This window comes from Heliangelus exortis, chromosome 1 (assembly GCF_036169615.1).
Source record: "Heliangelus exortis chromosome 1, bHelExo1.hap1, whole genome shotgun sequence".
Lineage (NCBI taxonomy): Eukaryota > Metazoa > Chordata > Aves > Apodiformes > Trochilidae > Heliangelus > Heliangelus exortis.
In genome coordinates, this window is record NC_092422.1 from 121961272 (window position 1) to 121981269 (window position 19998).

General features: G+C 38.5%; 1 protein-coding gene across 4 annotated transcripts in view; it reads left to right on the forward strand.

Annotated features, from left to right (window-relative positions):
* Positions 1-19998, forward strand: part of ANKS1B (ankyrin repeat and sterile alpha motif domain containing 1B) — a 414385-nt gene that overhangs the window by 248281 nt on the left and 146106 nt on the right. For all 4 annotated transcript variants that reach the window (XM_071764199.1, XM_071764208.1, XM_071764216.1 and 1 more), the window contains exons 16-17: positions 2110-2208; positions 15571-15723. In XM_071764199.1, coding sequence (XP_071620300.1) covers positions 2110-2208; positions 15571-15723 — 252 coding nt within the window. The remainder of the gene's footprint in view (positions 1-2109; positions 2209-15570; positions 15724-19998) is intronic.

Here is a 19998-nt window from a genome sequence, read left to right on the forward strand (position 1 = left end):
TGGTAGTTCAGTGATTCTGTGTAAACATCGCGCAGTGATGAAAGGTGAAATCTGAAAAACAGTGAAATGAAGTGAAAGCAATATCTGTAAACAAAATAGCTGCATTTTTTTAAATGAAGGAAAATGAATGGTCTTTGTTTTAGACTGGATCCTCAGTTGGCTCAGTTTGCTTACATCCATTTATGATAGCTGTTTTCAGCAGCTGGAGAATGTAGCCCAGAAATGCAGGGGTTTTTTCCCCAGTTCTTCCTCTAAATTTACAGCCTCCTCTAGGTTATTTACAGAAGGAAGGAAGAAAAGGGAAATTATATTTTGTATGTGTTTACTGAGGAGATGAAGGGAGTATTAACCCCACCAGGTCACTTTCACTGTTTGCACAGCCTGTGCTGCATGCTCCCTTACACCACGTCCTCTTCTTAAACCAGCATGATTCCACACTCTCCCTGTAGAGCAGAGCTCTGCCTGCCCCTGCTCTGAATGCTGCACACAGATTCTTTCAGGATACAATCTGCAGACTTGTAGTCTTAAATCATACCACTTACTGTGAAATATAATTTTAAACGTAATAGCTTTGCAAAGTTTCCATGATTGCCTTAAAAAGACCTCCCCTAGATTTTGCAGGATACTCTGCAGAGTAGCACTTGAGAGTCCTCAAGAGTTCATCTGTAAACTAATCAGCCCATCTGAAAAGAATGAAGATTTAGCAGCTGAACAGGGTGAAGTATTGCATATTCCACTGTGCTTTTTGAAAGAAAACTATGTTGCTGTGGGACAGGAGATTTGATATTCAGAAAGAATTCATACCCATTATTAAACTGATTCGGGAAAGTATTTAATCATGTTTTGTTATTCACCTATTAGCTTTCCATTTACTGCTGCTTAAGAGCTTTACTGAGCCAAAAGCAGCAAGCCAAATAGAAAGGTGGAGATGAAGTTTTTCATAGAATTGCTCACATAAAGCCTATTTCATGATGATATTAAATGAGTACAAATAATAAGAATTCTTGCTGTTAGCTAAATATTGTCATGAGATTCCACCAGGGGCAAGAGTTTAGACAGGTCATATGTTTTTTGCATGTTTTGTTCAAAACTGTAATAGAAACTTAAAAAAAAAAAAAAAATCAACTGAGTTTTTGTTTAAAATTAGGTAGTCTGAAAATACAATGCAAGACTGCCAGCCTTCTTTGAACCATCTTGATTTGACCCCTGACTGCAATTCCCTTTTTGAACTACTGTTGTGACTCGGGTGATTCCCAATGGACACTGTCAGATAATCGAGTACCTTAACCTTCAAATACCAAACCTGGCTATCTAGGTGGTGTCAGACTCTAGGAGGTTTGGAGTCCTAATATCCTGCCTGAGAAGCTACAGGTCCTCTCTTTGTAGCAACTCTGAAGAACAGAGGTTTGAATTGCATAGTCTTACTTTATGAGCTTCTGGGGGAAATTATTTTGTGAATTGTTTGAAGAGATGGTCTTTCTCAGCTCCTTGTATGTTACGAGTGATTTGATCTGCCTGCAAGCAATGAGATAAGAGCAGTGATGGGTAAATTTAGGACTGCACTGGTACAGTTAAATTCAGGGAGAACACAAAGGAACTCTATGGGGTTAGTTGATACCACTCCCCCTCTTCGGTCTATTCACCATTTTACTAACAAGGAAGTAAATAATTTTATCCACATCTATTCAGCTTGTCTTACTCTTTACTAAGTATGGAGAAAAATGAACACCAAATATAGCTGGATGAGATAGGAGGGAAATGAAAAAATTAAGTTTCTGAATATTTTTCTAGACACATCGTTGGTTTCAATCAAATGAAAGAAGGTTCACATCTGGTATTTGGCTTGAATGAGAGCTACAATTTTTCTGCTGGCTCTGCTGTCAGCTGTTTAGAAATTGTCCATGAGTTTAAGTGCTTTCCACCATATTTTGTCATCATGGAAACAAACGCGATCATCAGTAATTTATGATTCTTGTCAGATACTATAAGTTAAGCAAAATGTTCTCTTTTAAACACAACAGAAGGGCTTGTTTCAAGCTATTGAAGGCATCTGCTATTTTTCTTTTTATTCTACCTTTTTTTTTTCTTTTTTTTTTCTTCTATTTTTAGGGAAGCAACGTAATGGAGGACCAGGATCTCTTGGAAATAGGAATCCTTAACTCTGGACACAGACAGAGAATACTCCAAGCAATCCAGCTTCTCCCAAAGGTATAGTTTCTTTTATTATGAAATCAATGGAACAAACACCTGCAGCTTTCACATTATTTAAAATGTTTTTGGATGGTTATACACATAACTCGACTGGTTTTGTGGACATGGTTTTTGCTTATGCAGTTGTGGCATAACATCATATCATTGCATTGGACCCACTTTGTATAGGTGTAATGGACAAGCAAAGTAAAGGAGAAAATTTGTCATTTGAAGAGATGAGTGTTTGGAATTTAGTTTGCTTATTCTGGGGTTTTAAATCTGTTAATAGACTGTCACTACATATGTGTAAATAAGGCTGTCAATGAATACCAGATGTTTGTCTTTGCATAACAGCTGGCCTGGAAATATTTTGCCCCTTACATAAATAGTCTTAAAAGCCTTGGATGAAACATTGTTTGCCTAATACCTGCCTTTCATGTAAGATGGAGAGACTTCCTGCAGGTTTTATACTTGATTTGCTGCTCTGTACATGAATTTTGCTTCTCAGCTGTGGACAGAATAACGTGCAGTCATTCTTCCAATCATTTATGGTGCTAGATGATTTAAAGTATGGATTTAAGAATCAGTGATAGAAAGGGATTTTTATCATATTTTACATACCAGAATATATCAGTAGAGGGTTTTACTAACATCTCAAACGAGAGATAGTGGGTCCAGCATAAAAACTTACTGTTTCGTTTTGGAAAGTTGTATAAGGAGAAAGAATGAGAAACAGACATCAGTAAGGCTCAGAGGCTGCCACATGTGATGCAGATACTTAATGGGAGATACTAGCTCAGGAATAAAACCTAGTGTAAAATGCGTGTAGTGTTTCGGGAGTAGCATGTTGTAGTAGAATAATTGAGGTAAATACAGATTAGTCTGCTTGCACTGGACACTCAAAAGAGTTATTAAAGAGTTTTTAAAAGCTTTCATCACTGTCTCCTGTAACATCCTCATTAAGAAACTCAGGAAATGTGGGTGAGATGAGTGGACACTGAGGTAGATTGAGAGCTGGTTGAGTGGCAGAGCTGAGAGTTGTGATCAGTGGTGCAGGGTCAAGTTGGAGGATTTGAGCCAGTGGTGTTCCCCAGGGGTCAGTACTGAATCCAGTCTTGTTCAACATATTCATCAGTGACCTAGATGAGGGAACAGAGTGTGTCCTTGGCAAGGTCACTGATGACACAAAACTGGGAGGAGTGGCCAAAACACCAGAGGGCTGAGCTGCCATCCACAGTCTGGAGAGTTGGGTAGAGAGGGTCAGTAAGGGCAAATGTAAGGTTCTGCATCAGGGGAAGAACAATCCCATGCATCACTATAGGTTAGGGGCTGATCCACTGGAAGACAGCCCTGGGGAGAAGGTCTTGAAGTCCTGGTAGACAACAGGTTAACCATGAGCCAGCATTGTGCCCTTGTGGCCAAGAAGGCAAATTTTATCCTGGGATGCATTAGGAAGACTGTGTCCAGGGGGTGGAGGGAGGTCATCCTCCCCCTTTATTCTGACATAGTGAGACATCTGGAATGCTGTGTTCTTGACCTGGGACCCCCAGGTCAAGAGAGACAGGGAACTGCTGGGGCCCAGTGAAGGGCAACAAATACGATTTGGGGTCTGGAGCATCTCTTTTATGAGGAAAGGTTAAGAGAGCTGGGACTGTTTGGCCTGGAGAGAAAGCTGAGCGGAGACCTTCTCAATGTCTCTAAATATCTAAAGGTTGACTGTAAGGGGAACAGAACAATAGAACCAGGCTCTTTTCAGTAGTGCCCAGCACCAGGACTACAGGCAATGGGCACAAACTGGAATAGAAGAAGTTCCATATAAATGTGAGTAAATGCTTCTTTACTGTGAGAGCAAGAAAGTGGCCCAGAAGTGGCCCAGGAACAGGTGGCCAAGAGAGGTTGTGGATGCAATCCTGCTGTAGCAAAGGGGTTGGACTAGATCTCTAGAAGTCCCTTCCACCTCTGGAGATTCTGAGATTCTGTAAAGAGCTTTTCAATCGAGCATGAGGCTGATATTGCTGAAAGAGGCTTTTTGATGCATCATGGCTTACTGGATGGATCACTTGTGAAAGAGAACAAGGGAAAAATTAGAAGTTGTGAACCATTTCTGTATCTGGATGTGTTTTGTCAGTCTACATATACTATAATATGAGTCTGTGCACTGAAATGCCAAAGGTTTATAAAGACAATAATATTACACATACCTTATTAGACAAGTGAGATAAATGGTACAAGTAGAAGGTATATATAAAATAGTATTTGATGGATATCAATAGATATTTAAGGTTTAACTATGAATTTGTGAATTTTTCAGCAATTCTGTCATTCAAACAAAATTTTGTAATCTTAATCCCAGCTTTTAGGTGAGGAAGTTTTAGGGCTTTTTCCCCATTTTTCCTGCTTCTTAGAGAGATTATTTTTCTTGAATTCCTGTTTAAATTTTTCAAAATTAATAAATGGATTATTAATATACCACCATTTAGTGTTATCTGCACTCAGTAACTGGTGTTAACTAAAACAACATTAAATAATGCTAGGGTTTGGAAACTATAGTAATGCTGAGACCAGATTCTGTCATAAAACTCCAACTGAGGTCTTTTGAAAATGTGCTTCATGTGAGAAAGGAAGACAGAGTCAAGATCAGAGATACTCTTGAAATCAGTTAAGAGCAAGATGGTTATGCAGTTACTTGGAAGAATCATAATCTTCTGAACCAAAGATAATTAAGCACTACAGAACAGCTTGAAGCATGGGCTGAATAATGGTGAGGGAGTCTTTAGCAGCTTCCCTGTGCAGCTGGAAAAAAACAGTCCTTAAGGACCAGGTTTTTAGTGTGTCTTTGATACAAGAACGCTACAACAGAACTAGGGCAAACACCGAAACTGTGCATCATATTTCTTCACTTAAAAGATTCAGCAACACAAGAGAGCTTACAGAGTAAAAATAAATAATTTCCTATTCAAAATTAAGTTCTTTTGAGGGCACCGTTTTGGAATAAATAGGGGGCCTAAAAATTTGGATCATGATAAGTTTTAAAGTAACCCACCATTCACTACAGTTTGCTGAAGATCTAAAGAACTTTCACGTTCTTCAAGGAACTGTGAAACATTTTTGTGCATCTATTTGTTTGTCGTTAAGTTCAGCTCTGTTGTCATGCAGTCAAAATATTTCATACCCTCTAAATATTCTGAGATCTCAAACTATAACTGGAGTCTCACAAATTTGAATCTCATTGTATAAAAATTATTTTAGTTTGTTTGTTTTTATCATGTACCTCTTTTCTATTACTCATTTAATTTGTATTTAACTTGATGACTCCTTGTGTTTTAATACTTAATGGCATTACTGATTATATTATTTTTAGTTTCACTATTAATGTTTCCTGTCTTGTGATGCTTTTGTGCTCCTATTTTGATGTGGAAGTTTAGCATTTAAAAACATTTATGGAATAACACTTCCTTACAGCCATATACTCAGGCAGTATTGAATAAGCTTGAAGGGTACAAATCAAGCAACAAATCTATTGTCAAGGTTTTAAAATACTCTCCTTTTAAATTCTTTTGTTACTCTCATCACTATTCATCTCTGCAGCCTGAAATTTAGTGGCTGAAAACTCTTTTTCAAAATCATAATTGCTGAATTCCTAAAGAGTGATGAATTTCTACATTTCAAACCCCAGTAACCTGTTTAGGAGTCACTTTCTATGGCTTGAAGTAGTTATAAAAAGGAAAAAAAATACACATATATATGTCCGACCACATATATCAAAACACTGTAGTTTCTTATGCAGTGTTTAACGAGTATAAAAAGGTATGATTACCCAGCTTTCTCAAAATATTTTTCACTGATGATTCTGTATTTGAGACAAACATTTTGTAAGTGGATAAACTGATATGCTTGTAAGAGGTATGCAGAGTTGAGATCTTTCACTTATATTTCTGCTTTTCAAAATACCCTTTATTTTGTTGGATTAGAGCTAGTAGCTCAAATTCTCATCTTTCACTAATGTAATTTAAGTTATTCAAGTTTCACATTAATATTAACTGGAGCACTTCATGGCTTATTATTATTAGATAAGGTTAAGACATTCCAGTAGAAATATAATTTGTAAAGTTAATTCTTGAGATGGAAAGATTTTATACATGACATCAGTCTTAGACAAATTTCGTAGCAGACTTTGATACTACATTTAAGACTTTTTTTGTGTGAAAATAATGAAATCAATAAATACTTGACAAAGTGTTTTCTATGTTATATTAAAAGGAAGTTCAGAAATGTAGAGAGAGGTAGGCACAATGTCTGAGAAGATACTTATGTTGCAGGTACAAGGACTTGAGAAAAAAACATTGGGGAAAGAACCCTGCACAGGATATGTTTTTCTAAGAAAATAAGAAAATAGCAGTCATTACATAACATTTCAGCCATATTTATGTGACAGAGGAAACCTAAGGAGCACTGTAAAGTTATTCTGGCATCCGAAACCTGTGTGCAAATTCATTCTTCCTGGGCTCCTCAAAAGCTAAACTGTTTTTGAAAATAAGAATTATTGTCCCTTATCTGAGCACTTAGATAAGAAAAAGGATTGGTTTTGTGTGGGATGCTTAGTATATGGCTTCTTCTCCCCACTCATAATGAGAACACATTCTCTCTCATCTGACAGATGGAAGAAAGATGTTAGCTGAAAGCAGCTTTCTCCTGGCTTCAGAGCTCTTCTTAAAGTATGCAGCTTGTTCCTTCCTGCATGGAGAGGTCGCAGCACAAAGCAAGCATGGAAATCTTGTAGCAGTGGTTTGCAGGCAGCCAGACTCCTTCTTGGATGCTTTGCAGAACCAGACAAGAAGTACAATATGAGCAGACTAAGAGAACACACTCTCTCTGAGTGATATTACATGATCAGTAGAGCTGTGATTCCAAAAAGTGATGGACCTATTACTCATATGTAAAAATCTTCTGTACAAGAACAGTAAGTCTGTCTTTTCAGAAAACAGAACTACTGCTCATGTGCACATTAACTATGCTGTGTAAGTAACAGAGAAAGATCACATCACGTGTTTGCTATTGTTATACTGGTATTGCCTTTGACATCATAGAGTATAGCAAGCTGATTTGAATCCTGGTGTTTAGTTCTCTCCCATTCAGCCCAGCTAATAGGTAGATTATTCCACCTTCCATTCCTAAAAATAATGTCCAAACTAGGAGACACTGTAAAGTGGACATCATAACATTTATGTGATGGCTATGACTCTTTTGTTCCCGTCTGCTGAAAGTGAAGATGCAAACCAGAATCACTGGAAGTGCTTTCTCCCCTGCCATTTTTCTCCTAATGCCACTAGAAATAAATTTCCTGATTTGAAAGGAGGCATCTCACCTTATCACTGCACTGCTCATAATACCTTTAGCCATAAAGACAGAAATAGTTCTAGAATCCAGCATAACAGCTGAACTTCTCAACTCTGAAATGCAAAGGCATAGTCTACGCTATTATGCAGCAAAAGAGGAATGGAACAGTAAAACAAGGCAGTTAGATCCATCCATGCTATAAATATTTCAGGCTGTTTACTAGCTTTAGACTGGTCACACAGACCAAATGTTTCCTCCTTCCATGTGCTTCAGAACTATCTAATGGAAGCAGTTTCACATTTTCCTTCTTAAGGGAGCCTATGAGTGATGATAGCCTATAACTGTGGACATGAAATGCTGTCATTTATCTGTATCATGCAGATAACAGTAGCATGCCACTACCATGACCGTGCCACCACTGCCCATAAAGGAAGTCTTTTTTCTTTGTTATTTGTGACTGACTCTGCAATGCCTACCACTTTCTTTGAGAATTGTCAGCAGGCAAGGAAATGTGCTATAAGAGAGGTAGTGCTATTCTCCTTCCATTGCAACTAGACTGTGATGACAATCTGAATGAGCTTAGACTTTTCTGCACATCCTTTTGTCCAAAAAGGAGACACAGGCATTTGCTTTCTGGGAATATTTGCTGGTGTGGGTGGTCTGCCCCAGACCTTCATGTGTTCGTGAGCTCCATAACAGTAAGTAATAGGATCCACATTCCCATCTGCAACCTGTCCACGTGCAGGCAGAAACCACAGAGGCTACTACTTAGTTGTCCCACACCACTACTTGTTGGGTTATATTTATGAATGCATTTTCAGGTCATCAAAGCAACTTCCAATACCCATATGGTCCATAACCCCAGTGCTGAATTCAAAGAGAAAACTAGGAGTTTCTTGTGAGCAGCAACAATGTTAGCATCATCTGGATACTGCCTGCGTTATGGGAAATGCTATACACCCTTTCCATCACCAGGTTATGAAACCATACTTATCCAGAAATGGAGCAAGTACCCAGTTTTACTGTAATTCATATGCAGTGTGAAAGGACACTGGTTTTAAATATTTACCTGCAAGACAGCAGGTTCCATGACAGACTGGACATAAACATTTCCGGTGTTTCTCAAACTGGTCAGGGCTGTGTTCTGCACAGCCCCTGCTGAGGGCACCATTAAATCTTTTTAACAGTCAGAAACAGGAAAGATAGGAAAGATCGGTATCTTCAACACCTGTGTAAACACAACCTCTGTTCTCTTTCAATCTCAGAGCATCAAGCCCTAACATGCAGGCTGCTGCACCTTCCCTCCCTTCCCTTGGAGAGAAGACCAAGCAGGAGTTACTGGAGTTAGACAAGGCAAACGTGATTAACACTGAATCCATTGCATAGTTGAAATGTAATGTGAAGACTACAATGAAATGGATCTCAATCTCCTTGTGTCATTGAATTTCTATCCCCACTGCCACCTCCATGCAAAGGGATTGGAAATGTCTTCACAGCCTCTGAGTCTTCTGTGATTCACTTCACCCAGTCTACTCCTCAATGGCGCTGGGTTGTTAGATAAGTTATTATGCTTTCTGGGGTGTGGATGTTAACTTCTGTCTCCATTTCCATCTGAAAACTGTGTAGGTTATTCCACTATAAAATGTTCCAGTAGGAGGAGCTAGAAGATGTCTTGTGAGGTGGCCAGAGTGAAAGGCTAACAAGTCCTATGTAAGTGAGTGCCATTGCATGGGGAGGTAGGAGGAGTAAGACTTGAAGCCAGCTGAGGTTAAGGCCTGCTAGTTGCTTTTTTATGTTTCCCCTCACCAAGAAAACCATCTCTATGTCCTCTTACCTCTCCTCCAGTGGTATGAGGGCTTTTGTCCCATCCTCTCCTACTTTTCATCTTTTTAAGAAAAACCATTCCTCTCTTTAAGAAAGTCATTCATCTCTGTTCCTGTGCCTTTGCTTGAAACACTTCATTCAGAGAATGGGATATGAGTCATGAGGAGCTAAAGGCAGTTGACAGCAAATGCAGGGGTCCACCATTTTGTCTGGGAGTGTATCTGCGTTTTCCCATTGAAGGTGATAAGGTTGTCAAGCCCTTAATTCAGATATTTTTGCCCATATTTGAGGTTGAAATGTGTTTGGTGCATGACTGGTTCTGACCTGGTTTACTTTTCTCCAAAAAGAAAGCTGGATAGTGCATACTTAGACTATTCTGCAAAAGCAAAGGTGTAGTAAATTACTTTTAAATCCTACTGCGGCACCAAACCATGGTACTATTGGGCCAAAAAGATCACCATGAGTTCAGCTTCTGAGTGGGATAAAAAACCTAAAGATGCCGTTGACAGCACGTTCTATAAAGTGAAAAAAGCAGAGCTACTCAGGATCCAGCAAAGGGTGAAAACTTGACTTGGGAGATGTCAGTCTGTGCTAATATCCAGTTTTTGAAAGCATACCTATAAAGCTCTCGCTCGATGCACTGAAGTACCAACAAATGCCCATCAGACTGCTTTAAGAAATGCTTCTCATAGAAACTCTTGAGATCAAATGTCATAGCTTCCACTTAGTCCACAAATTCCAGATTTAGATGAAATGTCCTGAACTATTGCATACGTCATCCTTAGTAATACTGAATGAGACCTGTTCATCCCCTGCCCCAGATATTTTGTCTGTTGAAGAAATAGGAGGCATTTACAGTCTTCTGAATCTGTATAAATTTTTCCAGGGGGAAAAAACAAAACCAAACTAAAAAAGTGAGTGTGTGCATCTGTTTTCCTTTAAATGCAGAAGATGGAATCCAACTGCAAAAATCATTGAAAGAGTGGCTATTGCAATGCTGTCAGTCTTAGGAAAATCTGAACTCATGATATTCTGGATTTACCATCAGAGAAGGATCCCGAATCAAGTAGCGCTGTGAAGTGAATGTGCCTGTATCTTTTTATAGTAAGCTCCACAAGAATACGGAAGGCTTTTGATTAGCAGAAAGAAAATTCAAACATTAATGGAACAGAAGCTTGAATAGTTTGCTCTTTAAATATATGACACGGTAGATGGTATAGAAAACCAAAAGGTTTATATTCAGCTCTTCCTCACCCACTGTGTCTTTGCACATAGGTCCCTGTTTTCACTCAATGGCTTTCTCATCAGCAGCAAATGCCCAATCTTCTCAGGTCCTTAAGGAGCTGAGCCCATCCCCTGTGAGAGCTGCCTCTCTGCCCCTGACCTCAGGCTCAGTTTCTGCAGAGGTGCTGCAGGCAGCAGCTCCGTGTGGTGCCCCTCTGCCAGGCAGGCCCTGCTGTCTTCAGAGGAGATACTCTGAAGAGACACTGTGCCTTTTCTGTCAGTGCTCCAGAGGACGAATGACCTCTTCTTCCAAAAACATAAATCTAACTGATCGCATTTGTAAAATACACAATATGTAGCAGACAACTGACAGAAACAGGAAAGAAAAGAACTGATACCTCCCCCCATTACAGTTGCCTAGAATTACTCAGCTTGGTAGGTGATAGTTTCATACAAGTTCCTAGAAGTGCTGCTGAAGTGTTTCAGCTAGGCCAGCAGTTTAAAAGAAAGCATTCTGTGATTGCTAAAAAGATCTTCCTTGCAAACTAACACAAGTGTAAATTCACTGTAATCATAGCCATCATTTAAAAAGATGTGAAAGTCAAGTCACCTCTTTCTCCTTATAGAGTGGATAAAAAGCTTGATTTAAACACAGTGTTGAGATCAACCAGTAGTGATATTACCTGTGGAGAAAATAGCATTAGGTCCTCATCTGTCTGAGAAGATCAGAGAAATCCAATAATAGTTCATATTACAGAATTCACCTTCATGCTTCTAGTGAGCATGTGAATACTTTGAAGCTCCATTTGTGTTTATTTGGCTACCTTTCAGAGATAGAAGCTCAAGTACCTTCTGTCGTCCCTTAAAATACTATATTGATATATCAGCGATGAACCTGTAGAAAAACTGAGGTACAGTTTCTTTTAAAGGATTTCTTAACCCATTAGGATGCTACTTGACTTTGCTGTTTTATTGTGAGAAATTTTTCTGGCTTCTGCTTTTCTGTTCATTTCAAAGGAAGCAATACTAGTGATAGATCAATAGGACCTCAGAGAGTAATCTGCTATGCTTTGTGTCTTCTTCCATGCTTCACTTATATTATAATCTCTTAAACATTTCTTTTTCTTTAAAACCTATGGGCTTCATTTCTAGCCTTTTCCATAGTTGGCATACTAAAAATCATCTGCAATGAAACATCTCCCACCAAAACTTCTCTTCAAAGATAACAACCAAATGAACTGGTAGCAGTGTCTGCAGAACAGTACTGCCCCTATAAATGAGCAGTTAATATTTGAAAGGCTGTCATGCCTGAAAGCTTAGAATTTTTATACTTCTCTGAGTCAAACAGTATGCACATAGCTGCTTAGGAGTTTGATACCACTGGTCCATATGTTGTAGCTGGTGCAAAATGATTGAAAAGATATACATAGAAATACAGTCAATAGGAAGGAGGCGTTTCTTCCTTTCAAAAAGTAAAAAAAAATCAATTAGCAGATACCATTAGGAAGGAAACCCACAGGTGGTGAATCATCTGTGAGAGGAGTCTAAGATTGTGGTGCAGTATAGAAAGAAAAAAATAACAAAAAATTAAACCAAATAATCCAACAGCTACAACCCAATAATGTGGACTGGAATAAGATGCAGCTGAACTGGAGCTCTGATAAAGCAAAGAGGCAGCACTTCCAGACAGATATTTCAAAGTATTGACTTTTTTCATTCAAAAACTCCATAACATTTTATATGAAAAGCAGATACTATTAATGATACTGTCACATCTAGATAACCCATCTGTCTTGACAATAAATATTTGAAAGAAAAACATCCAGCCAGCTATGAATGCCAGTTAATAAGCTAGTTGATGTTATTAACACAGAGAACAAAACTTTTCATAAAAGGGGATGGATGGATACTAAAAGTTTATTAATTTTCACATTTTAGGAAATCTGTGTTAGATAAGAGATTGGTTCTTGGTTGATGGAATAAAAACCACTGCTTTTGTGCTGGCACTGCTGGTGACTGCTCTAGTTCTGTGATTATTTTTCTGTGATAGAAACAACAGGAAGGATCTGCTCTGCCAGGGCAGGTGAGCTGGGAGCTGAGGAGGGTGGATGAGGCAGGCCAGGAGCACCAACACATGTCTAGAGAGGCAGGGACAGTGAAGGGACCACAGACAGCTACATCCACGGGCAAATCCACAGGGAAGAGGATGAGACAAGATCAAGTCAGGAGAGTGAGTTGGTGGGTGAGAATCAGCAAGGTGAGTGACTGGGTACAGATGTACTATGGGCATAGCTTGGAAGAGTGTCAGGGCAATGGACCTGAGCTCCTGCTTAAGGAGGAGTGACCCCAACCCGGCTCTTCACTGCTTTTCCTCACACGGTTCTGATCCAAGGCTACAGCAGCTGCACCGTCCCTGGTGTGGCCTTGAACAGAGGTGGCCAAGTCTCTGGGGCAGAGAGAGGGAAGATGCCTGCAGAGCCTGCTGCTGCCCACCAAAAGGCCAGTGACCTGATGACAATTTTGCTTTATTGGCACCAAATCCAAAGTGTGAAACTGTCACATATATTTCAGTTGTTCCAAGTCTTTTGCTTATTGGATTGTCCGCCTATGTTTTCTTGCCTGCAGCCCTTTGCAACACTTCATAGAGTGACAGCTATTTTAACAACTCTTCTGACAGAGATTTGCAGTGTGACTTCAGAATTTAGAAACTTCCCATGCTGTGTTCTGTTCTCATAGAGGCTGATGGGTTACCAGACTTGTGGGCCAGAGTGCATGAGCTTTTTCAGTCAGCGGGTTAAAAAAAATCATGCTAAAGTCAATGTTTATTAAACATAAAGATCAAATAATAATAAACTAAAGAGATAATTTGCATAACATGCCCCATCTGGATATGTTAAAAATTGTTCTGAAGGTGCTTCACTTTTTGTTGTTAGAGACAGAAAACAAAAATACCTTCTATCTTTCAAGTTGTGTTTCCTCTGGCCCCTGTGCACCTTTTTCATGTCTTCTCTGTGCTAGATTTTTCTTCTTCAGTTGGTCCAGTCCTTTCTTTTCAGGTGCCAGTTGTTTAAGCCTACCTCTTTTCAACTCAGCTCTTGAAATAAGCTTCCCAGGAGTCAGAGCTGCCAGGATCCAGTGTTTTTGTGGTCTGCTGGACAGACTACTGTCAATCTAATATTTGAAGTAACTCTGAATGACAAGGAAAGAAGAATTTGCCATGCTTTTGACATCTAAGAATTTAATTCTGAATAAGAATGAAACTAAATTCCAAAATATGATGTTCAGCAACAAAACTGTACTCTCACTTTCTAATATGACTCCTTTGTTACAGGAGTGACCTCAAGTGCTATGATTCCCTTTTTTAAGTATGGTTTCTCTTGTCTCTCTTTTATGATTCAAGATAATAATTTCATTACATCATTTAAATACTCCCATCACTATTTTATCTCCAACATCTGCAGAAAAAGACCAAAGACTTAACTGTCATATCCATGATGCAGTGTGCCGGCATCTCTCCTCTCTTATACTGCAGAAGACCAGGATCAAGATCGTGACATGCTGGCTTTGTGCATCTGAACAGACAGATCAACCAACAATACTGAAGCTTTCAAATGCAGACTTAATTTTTTTCTCTGTTTTGAATTCAAATTGTATTTGAACTAAACCAGGAGAAATAACTTTCTTCAGGCAAGATAGTAAGACCAGAATTACTTCCTTTTTAAATTACTTTGTCACTCACCTCAAGCTGAAGCTCAGAGCATTATCTTTCTGTCACATTCCCCTTGTTTCTGAGACAGCAGGGATGTACATAAGCAGGCAGAAATGGAAGACTGGCTTTCACCCTGGCTGTGTCACTCTTGCACAGTTGGGAGATCCTGTGCAAAACATAAGTTTTCTAAGCCACTAAATCTTCTTAACAGTTTACCAGTTCGGTGTCTTATCAAGTTAGTAATAGTTACGTTTCTATAGCAAAATAATATGCCTACAATACCATTGCAAATTGAGCCTACTGCAGGGTTTTTTTCTACTTCGTTCTACTTCTGCTGTTACTGTAAACTACTTTAAAATTCATAAAAACGGGATGGCATAATGAGCTGCACAGGTAGAGGCTTTATACATTTTTATCTTTAATGGCTAGCTGGAAAATCTTCACTTGCGACATTTGGAGGCAATTGCAGAAGAGAAATTGCAGCTCTATACTTCTTGGTAGCTTAACAGAATTCAGAAAAATAAGATTCCAGTGGTGTTTCTTAGTTTGTTATGAAAACAAGATTTATGTGATTATGCTTTCTGTGACTCTGTTGCTGTATGAATGCAGGTGGTGCGCTTCTGTATATGTAATTCTGTCAATACCATTCCAATAATATTTGGTTTGATTGTCCAATCTCAAGCAATTTTGCAGAAAGAGAGGAATCTAAAATATATTAAATTCCACGGAGTTCTGTGAAAACTGTAGGGGAAAGGGAATTTTTTAAGCCTCCCCTGGGTGCAGAAAAATGTAGTGTGGCTTCAACTATAATAAAATATCAGATAACCTACTAGGAGAGATAAATTAGGAATAATATAACCAAGGCAATATGTTTTACTTGCAGTTTTGTGGCAAAAAATTATTCCTTCGTCTTATTTCTTCCCCTTCTATGAAATCTTAGGTGCAAATCTGACTTTTTTGTGCAGTCAGGATATTAATAATGTCTTGTTCCCTCTTTTTTGACTTCTCTTGCTTATGGATTCTCTCATGGCTGGTAAGAATTGAACTCATGCTACAGTCTTATTATACTCTGGTTTAAAATGCAAGAAGGCAGAAGAAAAGAGATCCACTGAAAACTAAGTTTTATTAGTGCTTTTGCTCACAAAATTGTTTCATGTTTTATTATTTATTAAAAGAATGTTGATCAGAGAATAAGATAATTCTGACCCAATTAAAATAATATAAATAACAACTGGAAGATGTTTAGTGAATATTACCAGTAATTCTTCCTCATTCTTGTTTTACAGATGAAGCAGATTGGTCACGATGGCTACAACCCCACGTCTGTAGCTGAATGGCTGGATTCCATTGAACTGGGTGACTATACCAAATCCTTTCTAATTAATGGCTATACATCAATGGACCTTGTGAAAAAAATCTGGGAGATTGAATTAATTAATGTAAGTTGATAAGTTTATAGCAGTAGTTTCTCTTAAATACATTATAGTACTTGCCCTTACATATCAAAGAGAAAGTAGAAAAGCAAATTGTAATACTAATACTGTCATCAAATACTGTTGATTTATTTCAGCTTTCATGCCTATACCTGCTTTGACTCTATCCTTGACTTCCATTTCCTTTGCCATTCTCTTTAGCATGCTATTCAGTCAGAATGATTATGTCACCACTTCAGGATGCTGAATGACGTTTAAAATATATTTTGGCAGTTTATAGCTGAAAAGCATAAATTTCTGCCATTAAAGTGCCTAACAGTACTTCTTGTAAAGGTATTTACAGTTTACTTTTTCCACATACTCTGGCTAAATTAAATATAAAATGAGGAAACCTTAGATATAGTTAGTAAGGTATTCCAAAGCAACAAAGCATTTCATTTAATTATCACTTTTGCTTGAAACTTTACTGACAAGAGTCACTTAAATTAGGTGCCCACATAGGGGCAATCATAAGCTTTAATGTGGACTACACTGCAGAGTAATTTAGAATGAGATTGAATTTGTACTGTTACAGGGAAGATATTGATAGTACAGACATTGATAGAATGGAATTATGCAAGTTATGTGTCAGAACTGGAGTTGTTTCCTTTTATGAAAGACAGGTGATTATAGCTTTGGATCTGCTGTGGCTTTTGAAGTTGACCATATTGCCAGTTTACCTAAACTTAGGGCAAGCAATCCCTACCTGAAGAAGAGCCCAATGTCTTATTTTGTTGCTTCTTCACAGACAAAAGGTTGTGTTCTTCCTTCCAGTAAAGGAGAGACTGCATCTCTGCCTCCCAGAACAGTCAAAGGCAATCAGGTGTAAGATAGAGCAGCTTTATATTGGAAAACAGTTCCCATTGTGTCCCAGACTGGAGAAATGGAGAACATATTGGTGGTGTGAAGCTGTGTTTCAACACAGTCACTGATGCTTGTGGGACAAGCAGGTGTAATGTTGTTACTGTTAAAGTAAACTAGCACAAAACCATAGAGCAAGATAAGGACCAAACTCTACTTTACGTGTTTTGTCTGTTGCCTTCAATGTATGTTGTAGGTGTATAACTGAAGTCATGATTGCTGCTATTATGGGTGCCTGCTGCTGAGCTATTTATATCTGTGAGTCTTTTTTTCTGTAAATAGCTGCAATTCTACTAAGAACTGGGGACTCTTTGCTCCAGAAGCTAATATAGAATAACAAGTTTCACTGAGATGAAAAAAAGTGGAAGTCTCTGCTCACATTGTCTTCTTCAACTTAATTTTGCATCCCATTTTGCCATAATCAATTCAGAAACAAATTACCCTTTAGCTCCCCCAAGTGGATCATTGAAACTTCATTAAAGGCTTGTGGTTTGATTCCAAACCTGCTTAAACTGATGAAAAGCACTGAAGTTAATGTGAATACACTTCTGTAAAATTAGTATAAGCCAGACCAGTATATATACCTTTAACTTCACAGCTTAACTTCATATTCTTATTTAAGGCCTGTGCTTCTTGGGGAAACACTTCCTTTTGCCATGAGTTGCAAGAAGCTCTTAAGCAGTTGTTTAAATATTTATATAGATAAGGATACCTATGAAGATAAATATTTCTCCCACCTGATTATATTACTGAATTGTGTTAGTAAAAAGCATAGTACCTCAAATAGTTCTGCATCCTCAGATTTTGTTTTAGTACAGTCAGAATGTATTTAATTCACACCAGTTAGTAGTAGCTAACTAAAAATGAAATAATGTTCAATGAGAAAATCTGTATCTTAGAAAAGTATTTACTGTTAGTTTTCTGTTTCAATTGTAAGGGACAAGAAATTGGTTTGAAGCATTGTGCAGTCTGGCAGAACAAGATATTTACCTCTAACCAGGAGGCCTCCTGTCTAAAATCAATTTCAAAGGTCTCACTTCTCATTCAGGCAGCGGCAAACAGGAGATTATTACAGAAAGTTTTTCATAAAGGAATCCCTGAAGTTCAAAGCCACTTACTCTGGAAAAGGACTCCTGACTTGAGTAGGTGAGAATCCAGGCACTTGAAAAACAAGAGAAAAAAATAGACCAAACGTCCTGAAAAGAAATCAGAGCAGCTTTTGTATGTTGGTTCTTAGTGTTAAAGCTGTAGATGGAGCAAGAGGTGTCATTGGCACTTACTCCAAATACACAATAGAAATGTATCAAGGGCTATAAATGTGATAACTTTTTCATTTTAGCCATCAGTTTATACAGTTGCAGCCACTGAGTTTGACATAAAAGTTCTACGCCCCTCACTACAAGAAGGACATTGAGGTACTGGAGTGGGTCCAAAGTAGGGCAACCAAGCTGGGAAAGGGTTTAGAGCACATATCCTATGAGGAGTCTTTGAGGGAACTGTGGTTGTTTAGTCTGGAAAAAAAGGAGCCTTAGAAGAGACGTTATTGCTCTCTACAGCTACCTGAAAGGAGGTTGTAGCACAGTGGATGTTGGTCTCAGGTATGTGTTCCTTGGAAAGTAATGTTCTAATTTTCCTATCCTATTACAAATGCCTTCTCCCGGCTTTTCCAACACTTGTGATTTTGTCTCCCAGTTTTTTTGGCTCATTAGAGAGGTCATATTCTGTACTCAAATTCAGGTATCACTTATTTGATGCTGTAGCTACATGGACCATTTCTGAAATACATATAATATGCTGGGGGGAAAAAAAAAAAAAAGGCCACTGTATTATGAAAGCCCCTAACCCATATAAAATGTGCACCTGTGCTTTTGAAGTATAAATGCTCTTCTACATGACTAATCATATTATTCTTGTCTGTTATTCTGGATTACTTATGTAACACTCCCCCTCGGGGAGTCACTCTTCTTCGGGGAACTTTTATCAAAGAGATTCTTCAGGCAAGATATAAACAGCTTAAAAGCACAAAGCAAGGTATTTATCATCTAACACACACAATATATTGTAGGACTAATGAACTAGGCATTAAATCAACTCCCACCAAATGAGTCACTAAGTCGACTGGGCAAGTAGTCATCACTCAGGCAGGGGAGGGCTGGCCTCTGTTGGGCCCTGGAACAGACTGATCTATGGTGCTGTTGAGTTGCTGCCTTCTGATTTACCTTTTTTTCCCCGGGGTTTTATACCTTTTTATTTGAGTGCTGTTATCCTTGAATCCTTGGGGTGCCAGTTTCCCCTGTCTCAGCAATGTTACTTTCGTCTGCAACTTCACCTTTCTTATCTCACAGGCTTCCTTCCAGCCTGTGGACTCTCTCACAGCTTCTCACGCCCAGGCAATTTTCTCAGAATCAAAACTGAGAACAGTTTCACAGCTGCTCTGTACTGAAAGTAGGCCTTGACTCACAGTTAGCTGAACTCTTCCAAGGAGGGTTACATGTCAGTGGCCTGGTTTACATTTCTTCTCAAGTAGTTCATCCTGCACTGTGAGCTTCTTCTATTTTTGGACATCAGTCTTTCCCATGGATTATTCAGTCTTTGTCTCCTGTAAAATGAATATTTATCAAATGTTGTCTTAAACTTGGTTATTGTCCAGATTTTGAGCTTTTGGGAAAGTGTTCTTGACACTCCATCTCTCAAATTGTGTTCCTGTTTGACTTTGTGATAGAATGATTGCTGTTCAGGATCAGATCAAAGATCCTAGAAAGAGAAAATAGATACCAGTGTACTGCCTTCCATCTGCTTGTAATTAAATTCTTTAGACCCTTCACAAGTTCCACAATTCTATTTAATTATATACTGTGTAAAAAGGTGATTCTTTCGTAATTTGAAAGGCTGCTACTTGATTGCTTCACTGAGGCCCACTAGGCTTTGCACAGTGGGAATGAAAGAGCATGAAAACAGCCATACTGAGACAGATCAGAAGCTCTACCTAACCCATTCTTGCTGTCCATAAAAATGTCCTTAGGCAGATGACCAAGGAAGGCTCCACAGGTAGGACAAGCATATTATGAGCTATTTGCATAGCATTTTTCTAGTCATTAATAATGTTCAGCTCAGGTACTTCTGAATTGGGCAAGTGGGCAAATTGGCCCTTGTCTTTCTTATCCTGGATGAAATATTATGATCATATGAATCTGTGAATCTAAATCATTATGAACTTTTATACATATGAAACAGCAGAGTTCCATTCACATGTCTCTTCAAAAATTCACTAAGAGCCTTCTTTTACTCTGAAAAGTGCATTTACTCCTACATTTTTATGTTTAACCAGCTATTTATCCATGAAATAACCTCTTTTATGGCTTAAGGCCATGACTGAGTTGT